Source organism: Erinaceus europaeus, chromosome 10 (assembly GCF_950295315.1).
Source record: "Erinaceus europaeus chromosome 10, mEriEur2.1, whole genome shotgun sequence".
In the NCBI taxonomy this organism is placed as follows: domain Eukaryota; kingdom Metazoa; phylum Chordata; class Mammalia; order Eulipotyphla; family Erinaceidae; genus Erinaceus; species Erinaceus europaeus.
Genome location: NC_080171.1, coordinates 28,512,895 through 28,539,745, shown reverse-complemented (window position 1 = coordinate 28,539,745; position 26,851 = coordinate 28,512,895). Strand labels below are relative to the sequence as shown.

Sequence of the window (26,851 nt, the reverse complement as noted above, 5' to 3'; positions counted from 1 at the left end):
CACCTGTTCAGTGGGCCCTGTTCATTCAGATTATATATAATCAAGGTGTGGAAGTGGAGTAGTGAGTAAAGCCCAGTTTGAACTTGGAGGCATTCAGTCCAGAATTTAATCGCTGGCATCCCCTTGTGCCAGACTGATGCTCTAGTTTAAAAAAAAAGAGAGAGTTGGGCAGTAGTGCAGTGGGTTAAGCGCACGTAGTACAAAGCGCAAGGACTGGCATAAGGATCTCAGTTCGAGCCCTTGGTTCAAGCCCCCAGCTCTCCACCTGCAGGGCCGTTGCTTCACAGGCGGTGAAGCAGGTGTCTTTCTCTCACCCTGTCTTCCCCTCTTCTCTCCATTTCTCTCTGTCCTATCCAACAACGATGACATCAACAACAAGGGCAACAAAAGGGAATAAATAAATATTTTAAAAAAAAGAATAGGACCCATGTGCACTTGGTTAAGCGCACATGTTACAGTGCGCAAGGACCCAGGTTCAAGTCCCCATCCCCCATCTGCAGGAGGAAAGCTTTGCAAGTGGCTGAGCAGGGTTGCAGGTGTCTCTCTATCTTTTAATTTCTCTCTATCCAACAATAAATAAATAAAATTAAAAGGAGAAAAATCAATATCCTGTCACATCTTATGTCCCTACTCCTGTTTATTTATTTATTTATTTAACAGCTCTGTGCTTACGCTTCACTGTTTCTGATGGAGGGTTCCCCCCTATTAATTTCAATGGTAGAGAGGCAGAGAGAGGAAAAATACCACTAGACTATTCAGCCATTTGTGAAGCTTCCCCTGGTGCAATGCATGCTGCTGACATGTGGTAGCCAGGGTTTGAGCTCTGGGTCCTCACACATAGTGAAGTGTGTACTGTAGCAGGTGAGCAATCTCCCCTCCCCAGAGACATTATTTTTTCCTTTTAAGAACTACACACATGGCAGAAATGAGCATCCTTACCCTCAGACTCTTCTATGGAGTCACTGTCTTATAGGACATGGCTCCAGACCCCTTCTTGGGTGAAGTCTAGGCAGAGTAGTAAGTGTGCCCCTGTGCAGGCTGTCCAAGGATCTGACTGGCCTGGATACCACTTGACTGTGGTTTAGAAGGAGCCTCAAGTTCAAGTTGGCTGTAGTTGGGCATATCCTGGTTGTATGTACTCTGGTCCTGGCAAGGGGGCTTGGCTTGGACCCAGAATGGACTGTGTGGGAGAATACCCAGATTCCTCTCTCCTCCAAGAAATGCAAACTCAGTTGGCTTTCAGATTGTTTATTGTGTAGGATGGGGGCAGTAGTGGAGAGATGTGGCACCTTTGGGGCTGGCTTTTAGCAAGACTTGTAACCAGAGCAGCACCCTCTGGCTTCTGGACTGGAGCTCTCACTGCAAGCAAGTGTCAGGGTAAGGGGGGTGTCTTCAAGCTCCTGATGCCCTCCCTGGACCAGCCCAGCTTACCCTGCCCCCCTTCACCAAAGTCTGTGATGGAGCCTTGCCTCCCTAGTCCCACCCCTGCCCCATTCCCAGAGGATCTCCATTCACCTTGGAGATGGTGCCGGTACACTGGTCTGTGGGAGAGAAAGCAGTCTGAGCAAACCCCAGGCCTGTGATCCTCTCCTGAGAGGCCACCTACCCACCACCATCTGACTCCCCTGCCCCGAACAGGCTGGATTGGTCCTGGTCCTTCCATCCCAAGACTGGGTTTGTTGGGAGAGCCAAAGGAGCTGGTCCACCACATCTGGGGCTGGCGTTACTGCCTGAAGCTGGGTGGGGTGGTACAGTGCTCACCTGTCTTGGCTAGCATGGCACCCTGGCTGGGGTTCAGGCCCACTTGGGGTGCCAGCTGCTGCATCCTTTGGGCACCTTCAGGAAACAATTCTGGAGCTCGTGCTGGGAGGAGAGAAAGGGAGTGAGAGAGGGTCAGGAAGGAAAAAGAGGGGCTGAGACAAGGGGTGGAGGACTCAACCAAAAACGGCCCAAAAGAGACACTGGGGACCATGATTTTAAAGAAGGAACTTGCTAGAAAGGACATGTGGGAAGCTCTGCAGATACAACCTCAGGTTCCAGTCCCCACATGAGAGGAGCCTGCTGCGCTCCTTCTCCAGTGAGCCACCTACCATAGAGCTGAAGCCAGGTGCTCTTGACATCCCCCTTCTTCGTCTCCACATACATCACAGCGTAGTGCTTGTAGTCAGTGAATGCCACCCGGATGTCGGTCTGGGCCATGGCTTGGGGGCAAGAAAGGCAGAACTATCCTTCCCACCCAGGACATCTGGGCTCCAGTTGCCCCATATAGGACACCCCCTCCCAGCACAGCCCTCCAGAGATCCTCATGCCAGGCAGCCTGGCCCACCCATCAGCAGCCTCACCCATGTTGCTGAACTGCCCATCCATGGCGCCCTTGGTGAAGGTAGCATCTATCTTCTGGCACCCACCATCCGGCCTGAGGAGGACCCACAGCACCTTAACAATGGTCCCTGCCCTTCCCAGAACCCTATGGATGTGGCCCATCACCACCCTGCCAGTTCCCAGTAACCATTCACCCTCACAGTCACAGAGGTAGTAGGTGCTTCATGGGGTCTTCCAGGTGAAGACTGAATAGGACTAGATGCACAGTCTCGTGACCCTGGGACACTCCCCTCCCCTCAGGCTGGGAACAGGCAAGCTGTGCTGACTCACTGTCCATAGGCTGGTGCCCCAAGACCCCAGCTTGACTCCATTTACAGTAGCCTCACATAGGTCAGGTCTAAGTAAGACCCAATCCCACAGGATGTGGGGGACTCTTGGAGTCACTCACGTGGGGTACCCAAACTTGATGCCCAGGTCACCGCTGGCTGAGGGAGTCACTGAGACCATGGGCATCTTCATGTTGTCCTTGGAGTCCTGGAAGTCTTGGTCATCAGATGCAATCCCCACGATGTACCACACGCCCTGGAACTGCAGGGCAGGTGCAGGGAGGCTTAAGAGAGTGACCCCCCCCCCCCAGGGGAGTTGGGCGGTAGCACAGCAGGTTAAGCACAGGAGGTACAAAGTGCAAGGACCTGCATAAGGATCCAGGTTTGAGCCCACAATTCGAGCCCCCAGCTCCCCACCTACAGGGGAGTCGTTTCACAAGCAGTGAAGCAGGTCTGCAGGTGTCTATCTTTCTCTCTCTTCTCTGTCTTCTCCTCCTTTCTCCATTTCTCTCTGTCCTATCCAACAACAATGACATCAATAATTACAATAATAAAACAGTAAGGGCAACAAAAAGGGAATAAATAAATATTTTAAAAAGAGAGAGTGACCCCTGTGCTCACATCCATTTGACCTGGCAGCTGTGACTCCCCCTGATTTGCATCTAGGGAAGTATGCAACCCAGAGGCTGGACTGAGGGGCTAGCTGTCCTATCCAGCCCATGCCACCATCAGTCAGCCAGGGCTAGGTGCTAGGGCTCTTTCCCTGTTGCCCTGACTTTAGCTGATCTTAGAAAAGAAGGGGACAAGGGCAACAAAATGGAATAAGTAAATAAATATTAAAAAAATAAAAATAAAAGAAAGGGAGTCCCAGATCAGGCTACCCCCAGCCTTCAGTCTCTACAATAATCAGCTGGACCCCAGGACATGAGCAGAGAAGTCCAGCAGGAGGAGGGCAGAACCTGGCCTGGGGACTCTGGGCACACCTGGTTGGCATCGAAGTTGGCCTGGACAGGGACCTCTGCCCAGCCTGGGGATGCCCTGAGCAGGGTGAAGATGGCACCGAGCAGCAGAGTAGGGAGCATGGTGAAGGATGGAGCACAGTTATCCACTGGCAGAGCAGGAGAGTTGGGGTTGGCCTCTCCCAATGGGCCTTTATACCCCCAAGATGCCCTGGGGTGCTGGCACTGGCCTGGGACACAGCTGCTGCAGGGCAGGGCCCAGATCATATTGCATCCTTCCATAGCCCTCCCCGGATGGCCTGCAGCAAGGGGAGGGTCTGGCACAGTCCCTGGTTCCCTCCCCCAAGTGGGTGCTGGAACTGTTGAGGCAGGGGGCAGGCTGAAGCAGGTAAAAGGATCAGCAGGAGGCCAGGGGAGAGCTAAGCCCAGGCCCCAGTGGTGGACAGTGAGGTATTCTTTTGGGACCCAAGCCCTAGGGGCTGGGGTACTCAGGCAACCAAGAGGATATGAATAGTGGAGGGGCGGACTATGTCTAGTCTACTCTCTCTAGTTGAGGGTGTAGACACTAGTAAATTTTCTCTTTGTCCCAGAAGTCCTGCTATCTTTTGGTCTGGGCCTGAAAATTCCCTTACCTCTGGAAACCCAACAGTGGGCAAGCTCCCTGGCTCTGGCAATCTCTCTGGGCCCCTCTACCCTCATCAAAGACACCCCCAGTGGGGCAAGGGCAGACCCCAGTCCTTCACTGAGGACGTAAGGGCTGAGCGGGGACCAGCCCATACCAGCTGGCTGGAGTTAACGGCTAGACAGATGTCATGGGAGAGGGACAGAGGTCACAGCAGAGGAGTGTATCTGAGGGCAGTAGGGTGGGGAGGGGAGCCACAGGAGTGGGGTGCTCAGGTCCCCAAGGAGCCAGCCAGAGCCAGACCCAAGACTGGAACAGGGACAGTGATGCAGTGATAACAAGACAGCCAGGCAGGAGGTGCTGTGACTGCTTCTAGAGTTTATTTCTCAAACAAGAATGAGGCTGAGGGCAGAGGTGGGAGTGAGGGCACCAAACTGCAGACTCAGGGGCTCTTGAAGGAAGAGAGTTGAGCAGGGCAGGACAGCCATCCTGAGAGCTGGGGTCACCTGGCCAAGAGAGCAGGACCCATTAGTGGGCAGCTGTGCTGACCCAGCTGGGGGTCAGTAAACAGTCTGGTCTTTCCTTTCACTGTCCCCCTGCCTTCTTCGCCTCCCCCATTTATCTCCCCACCCATCCCAGTCCCAGGCCCCACTTCTGGCCATTTCATACACCCTCCTATGAAACTTCAGGAACCCTGGGCCTGTCTGAGCTAAGGAAGACTTCTTGACACAATCCTGTCCCCCAGGGACTGTGCCACCCATCACAGGGTCCTAGGAGGTGTGTGTGTGTGTGTGTGTGTGTGTGTGTGTGTGTGTGTGTTTCTCAGCACCAGGTCCCATTTTGGGGTGTAGATTCTAGAAATGGTGGGTTTCTCTCACTCACCTATCTCTCTTCTTCCATGCACATATCTGTCAAGAGAGAGGTCAGGAGGTGTCAGAGTGCAAGAGGGAGGCTACTTTCCCTGACCTGGATGGCCTGTACCCCCACCCTGCAGCATAGAGAAAAGCTCTTGAACAATCTCCCACCCCCACCCCATCCCCAACTGCATCCTTCCTCGATCCCTGGTTCTTCAAACAGAAAGAGGGCTGTCTTCACCAGGAACACAGATTGACAACCTCTGAAAGCCTCCAATCAGTTTGGTACCCTGTGTTCCTTTCTGTAGGCAGCTCCACCACTGCAGACTCCTTTCTAATGCCCCCTATTAGGTCAGGGGACACCCACTGTGTCCTGAGAGCTGACAGCCAGACATTGGACACAACAGGAGGGTCCAAGGAGGCAGTGTGGCTACAAGAACCCCACTCTCAGCCTCCTCCCCGGAATCGGAATCAGGAGACTGTGTGTCTGAGTTAATCTGACCTTAATCCCTCCCTGCGAGATTAGTGCAGCCCTCACCAGTTCTGGGCAGGAAGACAATGGAATCCTCTGTGAAGCCCTGGGCCTTGGCAAAGGTGCTGAACTTCTTTTTCAGAGCAGCCTCTGGGCTTTGTGAGCGGCCTGGGGCAGGAAGGAGCATGCCCAGAGTGGGCTCCCCTCTTCACACATAACCCTCCCCCACCGCACCCCAGCCTGCAGCAGAACAGTAGACTCCTCAGGGGGATCTGCTTTGATTCCTCCATGACCAGGACAGGAAAGAGGGGTCTCGGCTCTACTCACCCCATGTCCTAAGGCCAGAATGAGCAGGTGGGGAGTTCTCCCAGCCCCCTACCCCTGAGCCTGGGAACCCTGCCCCCCTACCAGATACCCTGTAAAGTGGTATTCTCAACCGTACTGTAGAAGGTAGCCATATGGAAGTCCTGGCTGGGGCCTTTGGAGCCTGAGGTGAACAGCAGGGCATACCGTTCATAGTCGGTCTCCACCACCCTCACATTAAAGGTGCTATCCCAGCCTGGAACCACAGAGCAGTCAGATTGGGGGCCGTGCTCCTAAAACCCCCTCCACCCCCATCACCGTGGGAGGAATCTAGGGTCCGCCCTTGATCTGGCTGTCCTCCCTATCCCTCCTCCCTTCCCTGCTCCTTCCCATTCAGGAATGCAGCCAGCCACCTGCTTCCACCTGCACAGCCTTGATCTGCTGGGTGCAGTGTCCCCCCCAAACCAGAAGTTCTGGGGAACCCAGGAAAAATACACTCAGAGTTAGGGGTCATGGTGCAGCCATCACCTTCTAGAAAGGGAAAGAGGGAGGGCTTTCCAGAGGAGACTTGGGGCAGATAACTGGGGAAGCACTGGGGAGGAGACTGGGGGCTGCCTGGCAGGCCAGCAGAGATGGAGGAACCCCCTTCCTGGTGAGCAGAGGAGGGGCTTGGAAGCTGGAGAAAGGATGCAGGGTCCTGATTCCCCACAACTAAGTGGAGCAGATCTAGGTGGCCCTGAACTTTCTCACGTTGCTGAAGAGACTGCCACCTCCTCCAGCCTCCTGGGCAGGGGTCCACACAGAGTCACGCTGGGGGTGCCACTCACGCGTGCTGGTGTAGCTGAAGCTGCCTGGAGCTTCCATTGGCTGCAGCAGCATGGTCCAGGTTTCACACTGGCTTTTCCTGTGGGCGGGTCACCGTCAGGGTCAGAAGTTGCAGAGACTGTCCCTAGAGCGCTACCACAGACGCCTACCCCGCTGTCCCACCTGAAGAAGGTGGTGGTCAGGTTGAGGCTGCCTTCCTCAGTGGGGGTTACCACGGACTTGCACATGGACATCTTTGCCTTCTTCTCCAGGAACCAGGTCGAGTTGGAGGCAAGGCCCGCGGTGAACCAACGCCCCAGGAACTGCAGCGAACAACCCCAGCCCAGGTCGGCCACGACCCTCACGGACCCTCTAGGGCCTATCCGGGTGGGCTCGCTTGCCCAGCCCGTTCCCTGCAGCCTCCCCGCCCGCCCGCTCCTGGTTCTTGGAATATTTGGACGGCAGAGGGCGCCCGGGAGCCAGCGAAGGAACTGACGAGCAGACACGGCTGCTTTGCGGGGCTTCCAGCAATGCTTGAAAGGAACCGCGAACACCTGCTCCACGCGCATTCTCTGGCACTATCCGGCCCGCACGCTACCGCTCGGAGATTTCTCCTGGGACCTAGATAAGGGCACCTCTGGGAGTCGTGCGTGCATTCTTAGGTTGTCCGCGCGTAGATGGCCGGCGTGTCCACGTGCCCTGGGTGAGCTCACCCACTGATACCGGGTATCCCTGTGGGGCTGGGATGAGGGGCTGCCCCCTGGTGGTGGGTTGCCGTAGCCCCAGAGGAAGCCTCTCAGAACAACCTTTACCCACTTCCATTTCCTTCTATTCCACCCACCAAGGTTCCCCTCTTCCCAAGGAGATGTGTGATCCTAGAAACAGCCCCCACCCTGACAGGTCCTGTTCTGTCCTGTTCTGGAGCCCCTCACCTTGTCCTGTTGGAAGTTGGGCTGCAGGGAGTCCTGGGTCTGGGCCCCCATCTGCAGGACCCCCAACAGGACCAACCCCATCCAGAGCGAGTAGGCAGCAGCCATTGTCCCGAGGCTGCGCAAGCAGAGGGAGGCAGTCAGGCAGGAGGAGCAGAGGCAGCTGTGGAGACCCCTATTTATGAACCTGGCTAGGCCTCCACCCCAGCCCCAGGGCCAGCCCACTAGAAGCTCGTGATGCTGGAAGGAGGGGGGTTGTGTAATGCCTTCACCCAACTGCAGCCTCGCCCCCCACAGGGCTGTTTATGTAAGAAGCACTGAGAGAACAGGCCTACCAGCAGACAAGCTGGAGAACAAACACCGGTCCTTGAGTGTGGAGGGGGACAGGGATCTTGCACAGATGACCAGAAATAAACTTCATCTGCCAGGTGGCCATAGTGGGTAGATGTCTTACCCTGCTTTGACTCCTGGAATCAGCATAACCTCTTATGTCATCATTTCCTTTCCAGGCCCGGTGACCCCTGAGAGTGAACTCAAAGCTTCATGTGTGCTAAAAGGCCCAGCAGACCCAGGTGGTGATGGGAAACTTGGGCCAAGTTAAAGAAATCCAATCTGCCTCAAAGTGGCCCTTCCTCACTCCTATCCCCAGCAGCCCCAGCTGGGCCTATGAGTCTGAATGAACACCCTGTGGGTCCTTGGATCTGACTTGCTCATAGCCATAGCCTCTGCCCCAGCATCGAACTCAAAACACGGGCCCTCCTTAGAGATAGAACTCCTCCCTCCAGCATGCTCCCTGGCTTGATGTGCTGACCCAGTGGTCTTGGGCCCTGTTCTAATCTGGCATACATTACCTGCCTGGTTCCTTCCTAAGCCCACCACCACATGGGTCCCAGTGGGGCAGCAGCTCTGACAAAGGTGGGTGGGGTGGGCATGAGACCTGGAGAAGCTCCTCCAAGTTCATATGCAGGGGTTGCACTGCTGGTCAGTAGGGGGCAGAGCTAGTCATATCCAGACACAGGCCTCCCACTGGTGACCTGGTGGGGTGTTCAGGTCCTGCCCCAAGCCCGACACCTTCTGTCAGGAAGCTGGACTTAGCAACAGTGGGTTCTGACTTTGGAATGGCCCCAGGGCTGCCTGGAAATGGCCAGGGGGGAGGCGTGGGACTGGGTCAGCTCCCTGAATGGAATAAGCATAGGTACTGCCACCCTTCTAGTGGAGGCAGGAGACTGGTTGCCAGGTCTCGGAGCTTGCCATCTCTCTCAGTCATGCACCCTCTGCCTTTGCCTGCCCCCCTAGTTTGAGGCCGAGGGCTCTGGGGCTCCCAGGTATTGATTTTTGCTAAAAAAAAAAAAAAAAAAAAAAATCCAACTGAGTGCTTTTAACACTCTGACTGGCTTTGTTCCTGTAGCAGGGCAAGCATCCTGGGTGCCAAGTAGAAAGGGCCTTGGAAACATACAAAATGAAGGCTTTGTAGCAGATAGGGCAGGGAAGGTATGGGGGAGGAATGTCCCAGGCCTTGGAAGCCACCTGTGGGCCTGAGAAGGTGACTGCATTGGTGCTGGCCCCCAAACTCTACACTGACCAACAGGGGCACATTCCTAGGAGACTCAAGAAGAATATTTCAGGGAGTTATGGCATAACCACCTCCTTTTGGGATCCTTTTGAACACATTAGGAAAGTCCAGTGCTGGGCACCCCACTCTTTTCTAGTGGCAGCAGAAGGCCATGACCCCTTGCTCCCTGTTCCCTTTGTCCCCCTTGCCCCATCTACACCCCCTCTGGCTATCATGGTTGGGACAGGGAAGCTGGTGGTTCACCTTCAGAGAACTTCTGTCTCTGGTTCAGCCTGGGCAACATAGGGATTGTTGGGGATTCCCCCTCCAACCACCACCACCAAGGCAGGGGGCAGGTCCTCCTGGCCAGGCAAAGATAACTCCTGGAGCCCACCCACAGGCCCCTGCCACAGTTGGCAGCTCCTGTTCCAGAGGGTCCAAAAACTGTACGGACCCCTAGGTCTACCCTTTCAACCTAAGAGAAGAGTAGCCAGGGGGAGTCAAGCGATAACGCAGCGGGTTAAGCGCAGGTGGCACAAAGCGCAAGGACCGGCCTAAGGATCCCGGTTTGAGCCCCTGGCTTCCCACCTGCAAGGGAGTTGCTTCACAGGCGGTGAAGCAGGTCTGCAGGTGTCTATCTCTCCCCCTCTCTGTCTTCCCCTCCTTTCTCCCTTTCTCTCTGTCCTATCCAACAACGATGACATCAGTAACAACAATAATAACTACAACAATAAAACAACAAGGGCAATAAAAGGGAATATATAAATAAAATAATAAAATTAAAAAAGAGAGGAGTAGCCAAGCCCTATGGATCCACCATCTCCACTAAGGAGATGGCTCAAGAGCCTTGCATGCATGAGGTCCTCAGCTGGAAACCCAGAACTGCATATTAATAAGAAAGAAGGAGAGAGAAAGAAAGAAAAAAATAATAGGGTGGAGGGTAGATCGCATAATGGTTATGCAAACAAACTCTCATACCTGAAGCTCCAGAGTCCCAGGTTCAATTCCCCGCACCACCATAAGCCAGAGCTGAACAGTGCTCTGGTTAAAATAAATAAACAAACAAACAAACAAATAAATAAGACACAAAACACACCTACACACAGAAAGAAAGAAAGAAAGAAAGAAAGAAAGAAAGAAAGAAAGAAAGAAAGAAATGAAGGAAGGAGTCTGGTGGTAGGTAGCGCAGCGGGTTAAGCGCAGGTAACACAAAGCACAAGGACTGGCCTAAGGATCCCAGTTCCAGCCCCCCGCTCCCTACCTGCAGGGGAGTCGCTTCACAAGCGGTGAAGCAGGTCTACAGGTGTCTCTCTTTCTCTCCCCTCTCTGTCTTCCCCTCCTCTCTCCATTTCTCTCTATCCTATCCAACCACAATAATAACTACAACAATAAAACAACAAGGGCAACAAAAAGGGAATAAACAAATATTTTAAATGATATTTATTTATAAATAAATAAATTTATAAATATTTTAAAATATATTTATAAATATATTTATAGTTTATGAAAGATATTTATAAATAAATATCTTTAAAATATTTATTCCTTTTTGTTGCCCTTTTTGTTTTATTGTTGTAGTTATTATTGTTGTTGTTGTTAGATAGGACAGAGAGAAATGGAGAGAGGAAGGGAAGACAGAGAAGGGGAGAGAAAGACAGACAGCTGCAGACCTGTTTCACCGCTTGTGAAGCAATTCCCCTGTAGGTGGGGAGCCGAGGGCTCGAACCAGGATCCTTAGGCCAGTCCTTGAGCTTTGCGCCACTGAGCTTAACCCGCTGCGCTACCGCCCGACTCCCATAAATAAATATTTTTAAAAAGTTAAAAAAGAGGGTCATTTATTTTATTTTTTATTTTTTTAAAGATTTTATTTATTTAATGATGAGAAAGGAGGAGAGAGAAAGAACCAGACATCACTCTGGTACATGTGCTGCCGGGGCTTGAACTCAGGACCTCACACTTGAGAGTCAAGCGCTTTATCCACTGTGCCACGTCCCGGACCACAGAAAGAGTTTTTTTTTTTTTTTAAAAAAAAAGGAAGAATGAAGGAGAATTTCTCTGGTGGACACAGTACCCATCACTGTATGGGTATGGTCAGGTAGCAGTGATGGGCAGGATGAGGCCTGGGCTTCATGGAGGGGTCTCTGACCAGCTGCTCCTGATAGCAAAGGGATGGGCCAGGATTCCTCAGCTTGCAGCTTGGGCCCCTGGTCCATCTCAGAGAGCAGCACCTACTCGCCCCCAGCCCCCAGGAGAAGCACCTCTTCCTCATTCACTTCTTGCAACATGTGAAGTGTGGACACATGCTGAAAACAGAGATGGCCTTCTCCCTGGTTCTCAAAAGCCCCAGGCTTGGCCCACTGAAGAGCCCCGCCAGCCCCTCCTTTCAGGGGAACCTTCAAAGCACCTGGATCACTGTGACTTTGTAGCCAGGAACTCCTGTGGGTGCAGCTGGCATACTCCCTTTCCAGGTCCATGAGCTGCAGGACTGGGCTCAACAGGTAGGCTGGGTGGGGGGAGGACAGGCATCACCTGTGTGTGTGTGGGGGGGCAGATGTGGAACCTCCACTGGGGTCAGGGAGGGGCAGCTGCTCCTAGAAAGGCCATTGTGACCACCCAGAGACAAGCCCAGGACCAAGACAAGGCTGAATCTTGGTCTCAGGAGGCAGTGACAGGGCCCAGCTCCCAGCTGTGTCCCCTGGAGGCAGTGCACCATGCAGGAACCCACTTGATCTCACAGTTGGTGACCCTTCCTTGCCATCAAGCCCACTGACCTTTCTACTGGCCTGGGTGGACTCAAGAGACTCCATGGTAACACACACATCCCAGAACCCAAGAAGTATCTTTGGAGAGGGGTGGATCTTGAGCTGGTAGCAGCCCCCAGGTCCCACTGCCCTGGTCTTGTAAAATGCCTCACCAAGCTAAGGTATTCTTTCCATGGGAGTGTCGGGGAGGGGGGGCTGGCAGTGGAACCCTCAAAGATCCTAAGTATCAGAGGAGCTCTAGGTCACTGGGAAGCTGCCAGACCATCCAGAAAATTCTGCAGGCCTCGTCCTCCTTACATTGTGCCCCTTCCTGTCCTCTCCCAGACACTGGTCCAGCCCACCATTCAGGTTGGGCAGGGAAGGGGGCAGCCAGGCAGGAGATACCATCACCAGGTACCAACAGGGACCAAGCCCACAGCAGAAAGTGGGGAACACAGTCTGGGATTGGGGGTTTGTGGCAGGAGACCCTGCTGGGCCTGCCCCATACAACACCTCCCATAGCCAGGGCACGAAACATCAGGTGATTGGAGGATAGAGCCTTAACCTCTGAGGCATAGTCTGGGCCTGCAACCAACCCCCTCTGAGAATGGGGGTCAGGACAAGCAGGTCCAAATATGGCTGGGAGGACCCCACACCTCAGCACATTCCTTGGACCCCTGGTGACAGCCAGAGCTTGTCCTCCCTACCCTCACGCCTGAGGCTGGGCACACTGCCATGACCAGAACAGTGGGACTGCTTTCTGTAGGCCTTATTTGTCCAGACTCTGGGGCCTCCGGATACCGGAAGCCCTCTTCTCCCTCAGTACCCAGCCTGACCCTGGAGTCTCCTGTCTCACCAAAGGGAAGCAGGGCTGGTGCCACTTGGATCAGGGCCCAGAGCCCTGCTTCCAGGCCTGAATGCTGTTGAGATGAGTTACTCTGTACCCAAGGTGACCCCCCAAGAAGGGGGCATCCCAGCTCTGAGCAGGGCCTGCCACAGTGAAGACTTTCATTCTGGCACCTCGTGACCCTTCAGAACCATCCCCTGCTCCCTGCCCCCAGGCCCCTTCTGGATGCAGTCAAAGGTAGGCGTGTGTGAGGAGGGTTCTGGCTCAGTCAGCACCAAGAGCAAACAGACATCTGAGAGAGCACATGGGCTCTCCACTGGGACTTCTGCCTGAGAGCCACTGTAGCCCTGCCATACCAGGTCACCTGCCTTCAAGGACAGTTCCTCTTGGTACCAAGAGTCAACAATGGGGGTGGGGTGTGCCACAGAGCCTCTGTACAGACAAGGAGGGTGCAGCTGGGAATAGGGCTCACTCTCAGGACGTCCATCTTCATCCAAGAGGGTGATCTGAGCCATTTATGCGAGACTGACATGCAAGAAGAGGGGAGGGGCCAGAGAGAGAGAAGGAAGAAAATGGGGGAAGTGAGGGACAAAGGCAGGGGGTTTGGGTGTGAGATTGGGGAGGAGGAGGTCCAGGACAGGGCCTTGTGTTGGGCAGGCAAGAAAGACTGGGGTGATCCTTGGATCTGACCCAGCAAAGACTGGGCAGTGTTCTCCCATCTGCCTGCCCCCTTGACCCTCCAGGGGGTGGAGAGAGACTCTGGGGGGTGGGGGTAGTGCCTACTGACACTACTGCTCCTGGGGGCATGGGGGTTTCTGAGCCTGGACTGCTGACTCCCACGTCCCCCCTCCCACCCACCTTCTGCCAGGAAGCCTGCCAAGAGCTGCCCCGGGGCTGGGGACTCGTGCCAGGTACTGAGCAGGATCCATTGTGTGCTAGAAAGGCACACATTCTGAAGCCGCCCCCACTTGTCCCTGTCTGGCAGGCTTGGCCTGGGTCACTGTCCCTGCTTAGAGATGCAAGCTGTCCCATAGTACAGGGACCTAGTAGAGCACAGGGACTCAGACGGGGGCTCCCAATCAGTGAGATACATGTCCTTATGGAGTCAGCACCCACATGTCCAGTCACCCCAGCAGGAGCTGTTTTTCTCTCCAATCTTGGGGAGTGGGAGGATGAGTCTGGCAGGCCTCTCTATGGGGCCCCCTCCCTGCCCCCACCTTCCCTCAGGCAGAGGGTCCCTGTGGATTATTCCAGACATCTTGCCTGGCCCCTTCTCTTGCCTCTTACTTTCTGGGGTTGCAACTCCCACCTGCTCTCATGACTCTGCTCATTCCTGCCCTGGGGAACTGTGCGGGGCTGGTTGTCCTTCGAGCGCTGTGTTCCTGGTGTGAACACCATGGTCCATTCCTCGGGACTCAGAGAGGTCACACTTTCTGCCTGGGAAGGATCATTCTATCTGCCAGGCTGCAGGGGGGTGGGGCACTAGGAACCATGACATCTCAGACCTGACCTGGCCGGGATCACAGGCAGAGTGGGGGACAAGAGGACATTGAGCCAGGGTCTCAGGAATCAGTCAAGACTGAGGTCCCAGCAGCTTCCCCATCCCACCTGTTTCCTCCTCTGCCCCTGCCCCCATCTTTGCCCAGCCCCACCCCCAAGCCCTCTGCATCACCTCTCCTGTCTGTCCACCCCTGGGAAGAAGCTCTGGACACACCCCAGGGAGGGGCAACTGGCAGAACCCATAAAGTGGGCCAGCAGGACCTGCAGTCATTCCCCCCAGCACCACAGGATGGGACCTTGGTGCTTTCTGTGGGTGGTTCTTGCCCTGCTCAAAGGCCTGAGGGGCCAGAACACAGGCATCACAAGGTCACCCGTGACCATCCAGTTTGCAAGCTTCGATGAAGACAAGGTCTGGAGGCTGGAAGGGAGGGGAGGCCACTGACCAGGGTCCCAGTGCAGGGAGAGAGGTGTCCACCATAGAGCCTAGTATGACTAGCCCTGCTCCCAATCCCTACCCTGGGGTGGGAGCTCTGCCAGTAGAAGAAACCCCAATAACCCTGCTGGTTCAGCCATTCTCTCCTGAAAGACCTGCCAACCCAAGGAGGTGGCAACATCTAGAGCTTCACATAAATGGGGAAACTGAGGCTCAGAGAAGTCAAGGGCAGCCTCACAGCCTTGGCTCCTGGCAGTATTTCTGTGTAGACCCAACTCAGAACCACTGTCAGGGGGCATCCTGGGAGGCCTTGCCCTCTATCCTAGACCCTCATAGTTCCAGGGAGAATGGTACGTGCTTGGCCTGGCAGGCAACACCCTCAAGAAGACAGGGAACTCTGTGCTGGGCCCTTTCATCACATCATTCCGGAAAGGAAACGGCAACCTTGTGGCAATATTCAGCATGACCCAGTGAGTGAGGGACCCAGCCTGTGCTCCCAGGAGCCAGAATCCTTGTGCTTCATCCACCACAGACCTAGTGCCCTCTTCTCCTGGGGCCCCTATGTCCTGCAAAGCCCAACACCAACTGCCAATGCCTTCACCCTATTCCAAGGCACACACAAAAGCAAGGAGGTATTTACTGACTTGGGAGACTCCTGGGGGTGGGGGGATGGGTTTCAGGTACAGCTAGATCCAGCAGCTTCAATGCTGCCATACAGCTCTGCCTGTCTCAGACTTCTCTCCAGGAAGATTCTTGTTCCACAGTGACAAACTGGTGGCCTAAGCTAATGTCCCTGCCAGGGTCCCAATTCCAGAAAGGAAGGGGTCTTCAGACCAGCCTGGTTGTGACCTCTGTTTGGCCTCTCTGAAATGCTGGTTCCTGGTCCTGTCACCACATCCAAGTGGCAAACTGCTGGGATCAATGTCTGCCCCTGATTGTAGAGAAGGAATCTTATGGGAATAACAACCGGGTTTTGGAACCTTCTGCTTCTATACATACCCCCAGGGGCCAACGCTGCATCTCCTGGTCTTATGTGCTAGTACCACTACAGCAGCCTGGGACATACTCAGTGAAAAACCTCGAGGGTAAGCCAGAATGGTGCAGGCAGGAGGGTCCTGGGTAGGGTACACTGGCAGAGGCACCTCCACAATTTGACTGTGCTGCCTGTCCCCCAGAGCCTGAAGAGGTCCAGGTGTTTGACACTGACTACACTGCCTTCGCTCTGATGTTCTCCAAACGACAGCTAACCAATCAGTTCATCCTCAGAATCCACCTGCTGAGTGAGCTTTGGTTCTGCTGGAGGAGGTGGTGGGTGGATGATAGTTCCCCACCCCTCAATCCCACTCAGCATGGGCTGAGCCCAATGCTGCTGTGCTCTGGCTGCAGGCAGGAGCTGGGCCATCAAGACCAAGGTGATGAACAAGTTCATCTGCCTGGCCAAGGACAAGATGCTCTCCAAAGACCACGTTGTTTTCCCAAACCTCAGAGGTGACAGCTTGGGGCAGGAAGGGGGGTGGGGGGTGTGGAGCATGTGTCTCTAAGGGGGATTGATGGGGGGAGGGCATGGCTTCTGCTCAGGGCCTCTGTCCACACCTGCCACCCCAGAGTGTTCACCTGAGCCTGAACTAGAGGGTCTTAGGGCTCCTTTGTTCTGAGAGCCAATCCTGGACAACCTGCCCTCACCCCCAGGAATCCTATCTGTCCCACCCCTGGTATGATAGTTGCTCCCTCCAGCCCCATTTGGGGTGAGTGTATGGTTGAGCCCAGCTGAGCTGGAGTTAGGACTGTATGTACAAGTGGAAGCTGGACGCAAATGCAAGTAAGCAGTGAAGCTTGGGTGGCGCAGGCCTTCCTGCTCCCCCAAACTCTAACCTAGGGTTCAGAAGGTAGACTGAAGACCTACTGCCCTCCATGCACCAGCCCTGACCACAGGTCAGCTGCTCCCCTTTGGCTCTCCCCTGTGGTTTCAGGTACAACCCTCTCCTAACCAATGAGCCCCAAAGCTGGGCCTGAGCCTCTGGAGAGTCAAGCAGCTGGCCACAGGCCTCCTCTCAGGCTGCTGCTGTTGCCTTGCCCTCCCTTCCTGAACCCCCAGTCCCTTCTCAGCTGCCTGGTGACCTGTGTGTGAGTCCTAACACTCTCCTCTTCCTTCCTGACAGACCTCCACGCCCAGTGGGGGACTGGGACATGGGGGACAGTGTGATGGTGACATCAGGTGGGCAGGACCAGGAATTTTGCCCAGATGGTGATCTGGGGACAGAGTCAGGGAGGAAGGTAGTTGTTATCCTAGTTCCCTGTGCTCTGTCCTCTTGGCCTGTCCCCTTGTCCCTGGTTCCCCTATGGAGCACAGCCCATTCTGGCAGAGCACAAGGAGTCTCTTCACCTCCCTGGTCAGCCCCTCTCCATGGGGTCAGCCTCTCTCTCAGGAAGGGTCAGTGGGGAAGATGGGCATGCTAGATTTCAAGGTCCTGGGTGACTTATTTCTCAGACCCAAACCTCCAGCACTGCCCTTGGTGGTGAGAGGGGTCTTCCCTAAAGAGTTCCACTGACCAGGGTCACATAGAGCCCCATGATTGTGACTGTGACAGTGACAGTGGCTAACCATTCATGGAATCCCCAGGGCCTGAAAACCTGGGGCGGCATCTCAGTAGGCCCTTTCAGACCCAGTATGGTTGGTAGTGCCCCCTGAATACCCAGAGAGAGGACACTGAAACCACAGGGTGGGGTGGGGGATTACACCCATCCCTACTGATTTCACTCTCACGAGGCAGCTTCCTCACACCTGTACCACACATCTGGCCGCTAGAGTTATGACAGACAGGTCTGCAGACATGAAGTCAGGCTGGATGGAGGAGAAGCTATGCTGTGATCCTGACCTCTGGCCACATGTTTGTCACATCCTGGGGCAGAGCCTGTCATCTCCAGTGATGGAGTGTGAAGGGTCAGACCCCCTACCCCACAACAGGCACAGATGGCCACATCAGAACCCAGCTGGGAGGTGTCAGTACAGTGGCCTCCCACTGGCCTGAGTTCTGATGCCCTCGCTGGCCAGCTGCCCAGGACACCCCATCACCTCAAGCCTGGCACCTGCAGCCTCTCTCTAAGCCTGGGAAGAGGGTGTTGTCTGACCGGATGTGGTTCTCATGCTGTGGTTGAGGTGACCAGACTGTCCTTATTGGTGGCAAGCAGACTGTCCTTATTGTGCCCTGTGACAAGCAGAGACCTGGCTGGATGGGTCTGTCTCAGCACAAAGATGTCAGTAGAATACCTCACACAGCCTATGGGGTCATGCCCCTCCAGGTCCCAAGGAGCCCCCCCCCCCTTTCTTCTTTTCTTACTAAAGCACTCTCAGTTCTATTTGATGGTGGTATGGAGGATTGAATTTGGAACTTTGAAGCCTCAAGCACGAGAGTCTCTTTGCACGACCATACTGCTATCTATCCAGCACCCTTCAGTCCCTTTCTCTGTGCCAGAACCCTTGACAGGCAGAGTGGGAACTGGTGGTGTCCCACTGGTAAGGCCCCCTCGAGGGGAGATGTCTTCGTTCTGTTACTGGGAGCCCCAAGGACAGCAAGCTGGAGAGGGAACTACCCCTGGGGGAAAGCTTCAGGGAAGCAGCCCCCACAGGGAGTGTCAGTCATCTTTGAACCACACACACTGGGGCTGAGCCAGGGCAGCCAAAACCTCTGGGAAGAGAGGGAGATGGGTCCAGATTCATGGAAGGAACCTGGAGGCAAGGGAGGTCCAGGCACCTGAAGAGCTACAGGGGGTTCTCACCCCCATTCCCTTTCCTGGTGGGACTTAAAGCTTCCCAGGCTGGGGTAGGGAGAACACTGAGCCGTCATCTCCACCCACTCAGGCAGGCCCATGCCCAACTACACATGTGTGTACACACCTGTACTGCACAGTTCACCCACCCCTCACATGCACACTTGAGCACACACGGCTATGGTTTTGTAGATGTCCCTTTGGATCTTATTTTTTTAGTTGCCACCAGGGTTATAGCTGGGGCTTGGTGCCAGCACTATGGATCTACTGCTCCTAGCAGTCATTTTTTCTTTCTGTTTTTTTTTTTTTTCCTTTCTCTTTTTTGTTTGATAGGACAGAGAGAAATTAAGAGGGGAGGGACAAAGAAAAAGATAGACACCTGCAGACATGCTTCACTTCTCAAAGCGTGTCCTATGCTACTGAAATGCAGTCCCATGTTTTCAGGCCCTGGGGGTTCCATGAGTGGCTAGACACTGTCACCATCACAAACATGGGGCTCTGTGTGACCCTGGTCAGTGCATCTCTTTGGGGAAGAACCCTCTCACCACCAAGTGCTGGAGAGAGAGAGAGATCAGAGTATGCTCAGATCTGGCTTATGCTCAGATTGAACCTGGGACCTTATAGAGTCAGGCATGAGAAGTATTTTGCAGAATGATTATGCTGTCTCCCCAGTCTTCTCTGGTTCACCTTGGAATGGCTCTAGTGTGTTTGGACCTGGGGCAGGCATACGTTATGGGGTCTCATGTTCTCTGGGGCTGGTGAGGTCAGGAGAAGGTCTGCACATGTATGTTAACATAAGTATTACTCACCACAGCCAGCACATGGGCACATGCCAACTGCACATTTCCTTAGACATGAAAGCCAAGTGCCTCCTTACAGCACCTCGGACCAGACCCCTGCCCTCCTTGGGCGCCTCGGTGGCAGTCACAGCCCTGCAGCTGTTTGGAGACATAGTGTGGCATTGGGATCAGCTGAACTGGGTGCCACAGGCCCCCAGAAGACCTCTCTTAGAATCGCCTGAGGTCCTGGTGGGTGCTGAGATGTGTTCCTCTTATCACCCTCAGGACAAGCTTGAATGGAACTTATCTTGTTTATTACTGATAAAATATCATCTGCCAATCTAGAGTAGCCTTTTTTTCCCTTCTTTTCCACCACGTTGGGATTTCACTGGGGGTTCTCAGGCTGAGAAGACAGCATCACTTCACATATTGGTTGTTCACATCTGAAATAACATCTGACACAAAAGGGAAGGGCAGGAGCCACAGGATAGTTCAGATAGCAGAGTTAAGTGCCTTACTATGAGTATGATAAGAGTTCAAGTTCTAGCACCACATGGCAGTGCCACAGCACTGCAGGAAATGGATGCTGTGATATCTCTCCCTCCTCCCCCACCTCAGTTTAAGACCTGGTACCATATGGGAAATGCTATGGCACTGGGGGAAGCTCCAGTGATTAGATTTCTTCCCTTTTCTATCTGGATGAAAAAGCAGTGAAATTGCATATGTTTGAGGCACTCTTGGGGGTGGGGGACAAAAACTTTTTTTTTTTCCTCCAGGGTTATTGCTGGGCTCGGTGCCTGCACCATGAATCCACCGCTCCTGGAAGCCATTTTCCCCCCTTTTGTTGCCCTTGTTGTTGTAGCCTCTTTGTGGTTATTATTATTAACATTATTGATGTTGTTCATTGTTGGATAGGACAGAGAGAAATGGAGAGAGGAGGGGAAGGCAGAGAGAGAGGGGAGAGAAAGATAGACACCTGCCGACCTGCTTCACCGCCTGTGAAACAACTCCCCTGCAGGTGGGGAGCTGGGGGCTTGAACCAGGATCCTTACGCCGGTCCTTGCGCTTTGCACCACGTGCGCTTAACCCACTGCGCCACCGCCCGAACCCCAAAAACCTTTTTTTTAAAGAAAGGACTAAGGGTCAGAAGAGATGACCAAACTTTCATATCTGAGGTTCCAAGTCTCATTTTCAATCCCAAGTACCATCATAAACCAGAACCGAGCCAGTGCTCTGGTATTTTTCTATCTCTTCTTTTGGTGGCATCATGGATAAAGCATCGGACTTTCAAGCATGATGTCCTGAGTTCAGTCCTTGGTATCACATGTGTCAGAGTGATGCTTTGGGGTTATCTCTCTCTCTCTCCTGGCTCTCATTAATAAATACATTTAAAAAAATAAATAAGTAAATCTTAAAAGAAAAAAGGGGAGGGGGTTCAGTCTCCTAAAACTGCCCTACACACACACACACACACACACACACACACACACCTCAGATGGCAGCCATAGGCCCTCTGGCACCAACTGGCTATAAATGAGAGATCTTCACACTCCCTCCTGGAGGACAAAGAGAATCAGGAGAGCTGTCTGCTCCCTGGATTTGTGCAAAGGCTGTCAGAGAAGCCCATTGGAGGTGTGGGGAAAGAGCAGAGCAGCCCAGGCCTCCCCATAGGCTCCCAAGTCACCATGGGTCCCCTAGCCTAGAAATTCTCCAAATCTCTCTCCTTCCTAGGATTTTTTAAGGCAGTTTCACCTCATAAACCTGTGGAGGTAAAGGGCCCCTGGTGAGTGAAAACCCATTTCCATCCCCCACTCCCCTCCCAGAGTTCCTGCCCTCCAATCACATGGCTGCTTCTTTTAGCAAACAAGCCCCAGCCTTAGGCACTTCTAGCAGTCACCTGGATCACACAACAAAAGGCACCTTCATCACTCTCAACATGGAAGAAATTCCAAGGTTCTCTGGGAGCTGGGAGCCAAGGGTTGTGCACAAAGGCCAAGAATGTATGAGGAACATTATTTCAGTCATCAGAATGAATGAGGGGTGGGGAAAATAGCATAATGGTTATGCAAACAGACTCTCATACCTGAGGTTCCAAGATTCCAGGTTCAATCCCCCCTCACCACCATAAACCAGAGCTGAACAGTGTTATAGGAGAAAAAAAAATCAATAACATCAGAATGAATGACTATATATATATTCTTAATAATAATATTGTAAGTGGATAATAAAAACAACAACAAACAGCTAGTGGCAGCGCACCTGGTTAAATGCATGTACTACCATGCACAAGAACCAGGTTCAAGCCCCTGGTCCCCATTTGCAAGGAGAAAGCTTCTTGAGTGGTAAAGCAGTGTTGCAGGTGTCTCTCAGTCTTTCTCTCCCTATCTCCCTCTCAATTTCTCTCTGTTCTATGAGATAAAATGAACAAAGTTTTAAAAAACAAAATGAGAACTAACAAAATAAAACAAAACCCACAATCTTAACAATAATAATGGGAGCCAGGAGGTGACTTGCCCTTTAGAGAGCATTCTTTGTCATACACAATGACCTGGGTTCTCTCTCTCTCTCTCTCTCCTTCTATCTGGAAAACAAAACAAACAAACAAAAAGAGTCCACTAGAAGTGGTGGAACATTCAGACATAAAGTCCCAAGGATAGCTCTGGCAGGGAAAAATAAATTAGCAAAAATAACATAAAGGGCAGAAGAGGTAACATAGTGGTTATGCAATGAGACTTTCATGCTTGAAGCCTTGAAGTCCCAGGTTCAACCCTCCACATCACCATAAACCAGGGATGAGCAGTGCTCTGGCTTAAAAAACAAAACAGGGGAGTTGGATGGTAGCGCAGCAGGTTAAGCACAGGTGGCTCAAAGCACAAGGACTGGTGCAAGGATCCCAGTTCAAGCCCCCAGCTCCCCACCTGCAGAGGAGTCACTTCACAGGTGGTGAAGCAGGTCTGCAGGTGTCTGCCTTTCTCTCCTCCTCTATATCTTCCCCTCCTCTCTTCACTTCTCTCTGTCCTATCTAACAACGGCAACAACAATAATGACTGCAACAATGAAACAACAAGGGCAGCAAAAGGGAATAAATAAATAAATATATATATTAAAAAAAAAACAGGGGCTGGTGGTGACACACCTGGTTGAGCGCACATGTTAAAACGCTCAAGGCCCCAGGTTAAAGTCCCTGGTCCCCACCTGCTGGGAGAAGCTTCACAAGTGGTGAAGCAGGGCTGCAGGTGTCTTCCTGTCTCTCTCCCTATCATCACCTTCCCTCTCAATTTCTCGCTGTCTCTGTCCAATAAATTGCAGGGCTAGCTTCGCAAGCAGGAGATCAGGAACTCGTGGCAGCATGGTAATACAATTCTTTATTCATGCGGATTCCCCAGAGTCTGGTGTGAGCTCAGCAGGTTAAGCCAAACCGCAATGGGCCGCCTCCCGCTCTGCACGCCAGCCCTTCTCCAGGTCAGGACGAGGGAGAGAAAAGAGAGCAAAACCAGGAACAGGAGTGGGCTTTATAGGGTAAAACCAGAAGTGGCAAGTCGGGGACAGAGATGGCTGGGAAAGGGGGTGGAGAAAAGAAAGAGCTGGAAGGTGGAAAGCTTCCATAGCAACAGTTGCTACGGTTTAAGTGGTGGGATTAATGTACCCTGCAGGCAGGGTGGGTCTCGAGGTAGAAAAGAAGACAGAAAGGAATGGGTGGGGAATCTTTCAGGCAAAACAGTGATTATGTAAATAGGCCACAGTGTAAGCAATGGAGGATGGAGCAGGGGGGCTGCCCAACAATAAATAAATAAATATAATTAAAAAATTAAAAAAAAACAAGTCGGGGAGTGGAGGGTAGATAGCATAATGGTTATACAAAGAGTCTCTCATGCCTGAGGCTCCAAAGTCCCAGGTTCAATCCCCCACACCACCATAAGCCAGAGCTAAGCAGTGCACTGGTAAAAAAAAAAAAAAAAAAAAAAGTGGGGGTTGAATTGTTATGTGGAAAACTGGAAAATGTTATACATGTACAAACTATTGTATTTTTTAAAAATTTATTATCTTTATTTATTCAATACAGACAGTCAGAAAGTGAGAGGAAGGGGGAGACAGAGAGAGACACCCACACCTGTGGCCCTGCTTCACCACTTGTGAAGCTTTCCCTTACAGGTGAGGACTGGGGGCTTGAACCTGGGTCCTTGAGCATTGTAATATGTGCGCTCAACCAGATGCACCATCGCCCAGCCCCCAAACCACTGTATTTTATTGTCAACTGTAAGCCATTAATCCCCCAATAAAGAAATTTAAAAAAACAAACAAATCCATTTAAAGGATTAAATGTACAGAGTTCTAAATCAGGACAAGTACTATATTGTTTGAGAAAAGGGAAATTGAACAGTTTGACTTTATTAAATGTCTAGCGTTAGCCAGAACCTCTAATAGCACACATGGAAACACACACACACACACACACACACACACACACACACACACACACACACACACACACACTGCTAGGGCAGGAAACCCTCTCTCAGAATCTGGGGGTCCCTGGAGTGCTTCCCTGTCCCCACCTTCTGTTTCTGTCTTCTCTGCTGTCTCTCCAGCATCCCAGCCTCTCCAATACACCTCACCCGGCCTCTAGTGTCCCCAAGGCAAACAACACAGGCCCAGTCTGCCCAATTCTTTCCTTTCCTGTCTCCTCCTTCCCTCTCCCACGTTCTCACTCTTCTCAGGGGACTTCTGGTAGCCCCTGAGGGAGTGGGCAAGGATGAACTTACACATAGAAGCAGAGGAAACAGAGAGTCCTTTTCCTGGACCCTCAGCCTAGTATGGGCACCAGCCTAGAGGCTGCCAGCAGACCTCCAGCCTCCCCAGCTTCTCCAGGTTGACTGCAAATCATCAGCACAGTAATACAGTTCAGAGGAAACTAAGAGAGATGACTCAGAGCAAAGTGAAGACTCAGACCTCTCTGAGTGCTCAACTCCCTCCTCTGAGGCTTTGCTCTCAGTTCTATCTATGCAGATGGTACACGTGGGCCTAGTGCACAGAAAGATGAATGTGCTTTTCCTAGCAGAGATGAAAGGAGATGCCTAGCTACATGGGAGAGGAAGACTGCCTTATATAATATGAAAGTTGTCTCTTAGGGGACTGGATGGTGGTGCATCTGGTTGCGGTCACATGTCACCATGCACAAGGATCCAGGTTCAAGTCCCCAGACCTCACCTGCAGGGAGTAAGTTCACAAGCAGTGAAGCAGAGCTGTAGGTGTCTCTCTTTCTCCCTCTCTATCTCCCCCTTCCACCTCAGTTTCTGCCCTTGTAACAAAAGACCACTAGGAATAGTGGATTTGTTGTGCAGGCATCAAGCCCCAGAAATAACCCTGGTGGTGATAAAAATAGTTTTTTTTTTTTTTTTTCATGAAGTGGTCTCTTGTTCTACAGAGCCAACTGCTAACTTTGTGGGAGCAGCACAAGAGCCTGTAAAGAGTCCTTTCTGTCCCGGCCACTAAGGGTGCAAAAGCCACGCTATGCCATTCTCTCTCTGGCTCCTTCACTGCTCCTTCACCCAGCAACGTGCAGCATTCTAAGGGCTGACCTTGGCACGCAGCGGCTTCACAGCCACACTCTCTGCGTGTTTGTTGTGCTGATATCAGGCTCCTGCAGCCACCAGGCCCTCAGTCCCCATAGGAGATGAGCAGGACAGTGGGGTTTGTATTCAATCTACATCCCAGTTCCTAAATCCTCATAGAAAGGCTTGTAGGGGGGCAGGGAAAATAGCATCCTCATTGTGCAAAATGTCTCTCATGCCTGAGACTTCCAAGTCCCAGTTTCAATCCTTTGTCCCACCATCACCAGAGCTGAGCACTGCTCTGGTAAAAAAAAAAAAAAAAAAAAAAGGCTTGTGGGTCTGTGGGTGGGCCACTGAGCCCCCAGGACTGGGGACTGGCCTGGAACCAGGGCCTCAGTCCTCCTGGCCTGGCCCTACCTGGGAGGGTAGCAAAGCTTGTGCTTCCTGTTTAGTGAGTGCTTAAGTGTCTCCCTGTGCTCTAGACCATTGTTGTTTTTTTTGTTTTTGTTTTTGTTCTTTAAATATTGGAGGATTAATAGTTTACAGTCAACAGTAAAATACAAGTTTACACATGCATAACATTTCTACATATAACAATACAACCCCCACTAGGTCCTCCTCTGCCATCATGTTTTAGGACCTGAACCCTACCCCCTACCCCACCCCAGAGGCTTTTACTTTGGTGTAATACCCCCAACTCCTATCCAAGTTCTGCTTAGAGTTTTCCCTTCTGGTCTTGTTTTTCACCTTTTGTCTATGAGTGAGATCATCCCATATTCATCCCTTTGTTTCTGACTTATCTCACTTAACATATCTTTGAGCTCCACCCAAAATGAGGTAAAGAAGGTGAAGTCACCATGAACCTGAGACTTTGGAGCCTCAGAATTAAGAATCTTTTTGCATAACCATTATGCCATCTACCCCTGTTCACATTCCTCAGATATATATATATATATATATTATTAATGTTTTAATGATTTATTTTCCCTTTTGTTGTCCTTGTTTTTATTTATTTATTTATTTAATTAATTTCTTTATTGGGGAATTAATGTTTTACATTCAACAGTAAATACAATAGTTTGTACATGCATAACATTCCCCAGTTTCCCATTTTCTTCTAGCGTTTGCCCTTCTTCCGTAGCCAGTCAACAGCGTCAGGTTGAGCCTGATGTCTGCTTGTTGCTGGCTTTGAAAGTGACTGGGATCCATGTGGATTCAGTCGGCTAGGAAGGATCATCAGTTTCCCCAATAAATGGTTACTCACGGGATGCACCACGAGAAGGTCGATCCAATGCATCCCCCAGTTTCCCATATAACAATACAACCCCCGCTAGGTCCACTGTCATCTTTTTGGACCTGTATTCTCCCTACCCACCCACCCCCACCCCAGAGTCTTTTACTTTGGTGTGATATGCCAATTCCATTTCAGGTTCTACTTGTGTTTTTCTTTCTTTCTTTCTTTCTTTCTTTCTTTCTTTCTTTCTTCTTTTTTTTTTATTGGGGAATTAATGTTTTACATTCAACAGTAAGTACAATATTTTGTACATGCATAACATTCCCCAGTTTCCCATATAACAATACAACCCCCACTAGGTCCTCTGAATCCTTCTTGGACCTGTATTCTCCCTACCCACCCACTCGAGTCTTTTACTTTGGTGCGATGCCCTTATTGTTTTATTGTTGTTGTGGTTGTTGTTGTTGATGTCATCAATGTTGGATAGGACAAAAAGAATTGGAGAGAGGAGGGGAAGACAGAGAAGGGGAGAGAAAGACAGACACCTGAATACCTGCTTCATCACTTGTAAATCGACTCCTCTGCAGGTGGGGAGCCAGGGGCTCGAACCAGGATCTTTGCACTTCGTGCCACATGTGCTTAACCCACTGCGCTACCGCCCAAACCCCTTATTTTATTTTTTGAGAGAGATTCAGAAAGAGAGAGAGACACAGAGAGAAGCACCAGAGCACACCTCAGCTCTGGCTTATGGTGGTGTGGGGGGACTGAACCTGGGACTTAGGAGCCTCAGGCATGAGAGTCTGTTTGCATAACCATTATGCTATCTCCCCCATCCCATTCCTCAGTTTTCCACA

At 52.1% G+C, this 26,851-nt stretch overlaps 3 protein-coding genes across 7 annotated transcripts; 1 reads left to right on the top strand and 2 right to left on the bottom strand.

The window, feature by feature from the left end:
- Window positions 1–1,232: 1,232 nt before the first annotated feature.
- On the bottom strand, window positions 1,233–4,439 carry LCNL1 (lipocalin like 1). 2 transcript variants are annotated; one of them, XM_016187450.2, is made up of 7 exons: window positions 3,632–4,439; window positions 2,771–2,910; window positions 2,343–2,416; window positions 2,091–2,201; window positions 1,762–1,863; window positions 1,516–1,541; window positions 1,233–1,359 (listed from the first exon to the last, which is right to left on the bottom strand). In XM_016187450.2, exons 1-7 carry the CDS (start codon window positions 3,887–3,889, stop codon window positions 1,357–1,359), a joined length of 714 nt encoding a protein of 237 aa, XP_016042936.1. In that variant the 5' UTR covers window positions 3,890–4,439; the 3' UTR covers window positions 1,233–1,356. The 2 variants fall into 2 exon arrangements, 1 of the variants encoding a protein (XP_016042936.1); XR_009551990.1 differs by having other exon boundaries at window positions 1,516–1,863.
- A 142-nt stretch (window positions 4,440–4,581) lies between these two features.
- Window positions 4,582–7,779, bottom strand: PTGDS (prostaglandin D2 synthase). Of its 4 annotated transcripts, XM_016187455.2 has the most exons (7): window positions 7,595–7,768; window positions 6,846–6,985; window positions 6,686–6,762; window positions 5,998–6,114; window positions 5,622–5,723; window positions 5,112–5,137; window positions 4,582–4,735 (listed from the first exon to the last, which is right to left on the bottom strand). In XM_016187455.2, the coding sequence occupies exons 1-6, from the start codon at window positions 7,697–7,699 to the stop codon at window positions 5,112–5,114; spliced, it is 567 nt and encodes a 188-aa protein (XP_016042941.1). In that variant the 5' UTR covers window positions 7,700–7,768; the 3' UTR covers window positions 4,582–4,735. The 4 variants fall into 4 exon arrangements, with proteins under 4 accessions (XP_016042941.1, XP_060055399.1, XP_060055398.1 ...); XM_060199416.1 differs by lacking the exon at window positions 5,112–5,137 and having other exon boundaries at window positions 5,998–6,042; window positions 7,595–7,778; XM_060199415.1 differs by lacking the exon at window positions 5,112–5,137 and having other exon boundaries at window positions 7,595–7,774.
- Window positions 7,780–9,095: 1,316 nt separating this feature from the next.
- Window positions 9,096–19,544, top strand: LCN12 (lipocalin 12). The gene is made up of 6 exons (XM_060199004.1): window positions 9,096–9,219; window positions 12,872–12,968; window positions 15,670–15,749; window positions 15,840–15,944; window positions 16,051–16,152; window positions 19,247–19,544. Exons 1-6 carry the CDS (start codon window positions 9,096–9,098, stop codon window positions 19,282–19,284), a joined length of 546 nt encoding a protein of 181 aa, XP_060054987.1. The 3' UTR covers window positions 19,285–19,544.
- Window positions 19,545–26,851: the final 7,307 nt, after the last annotated feature.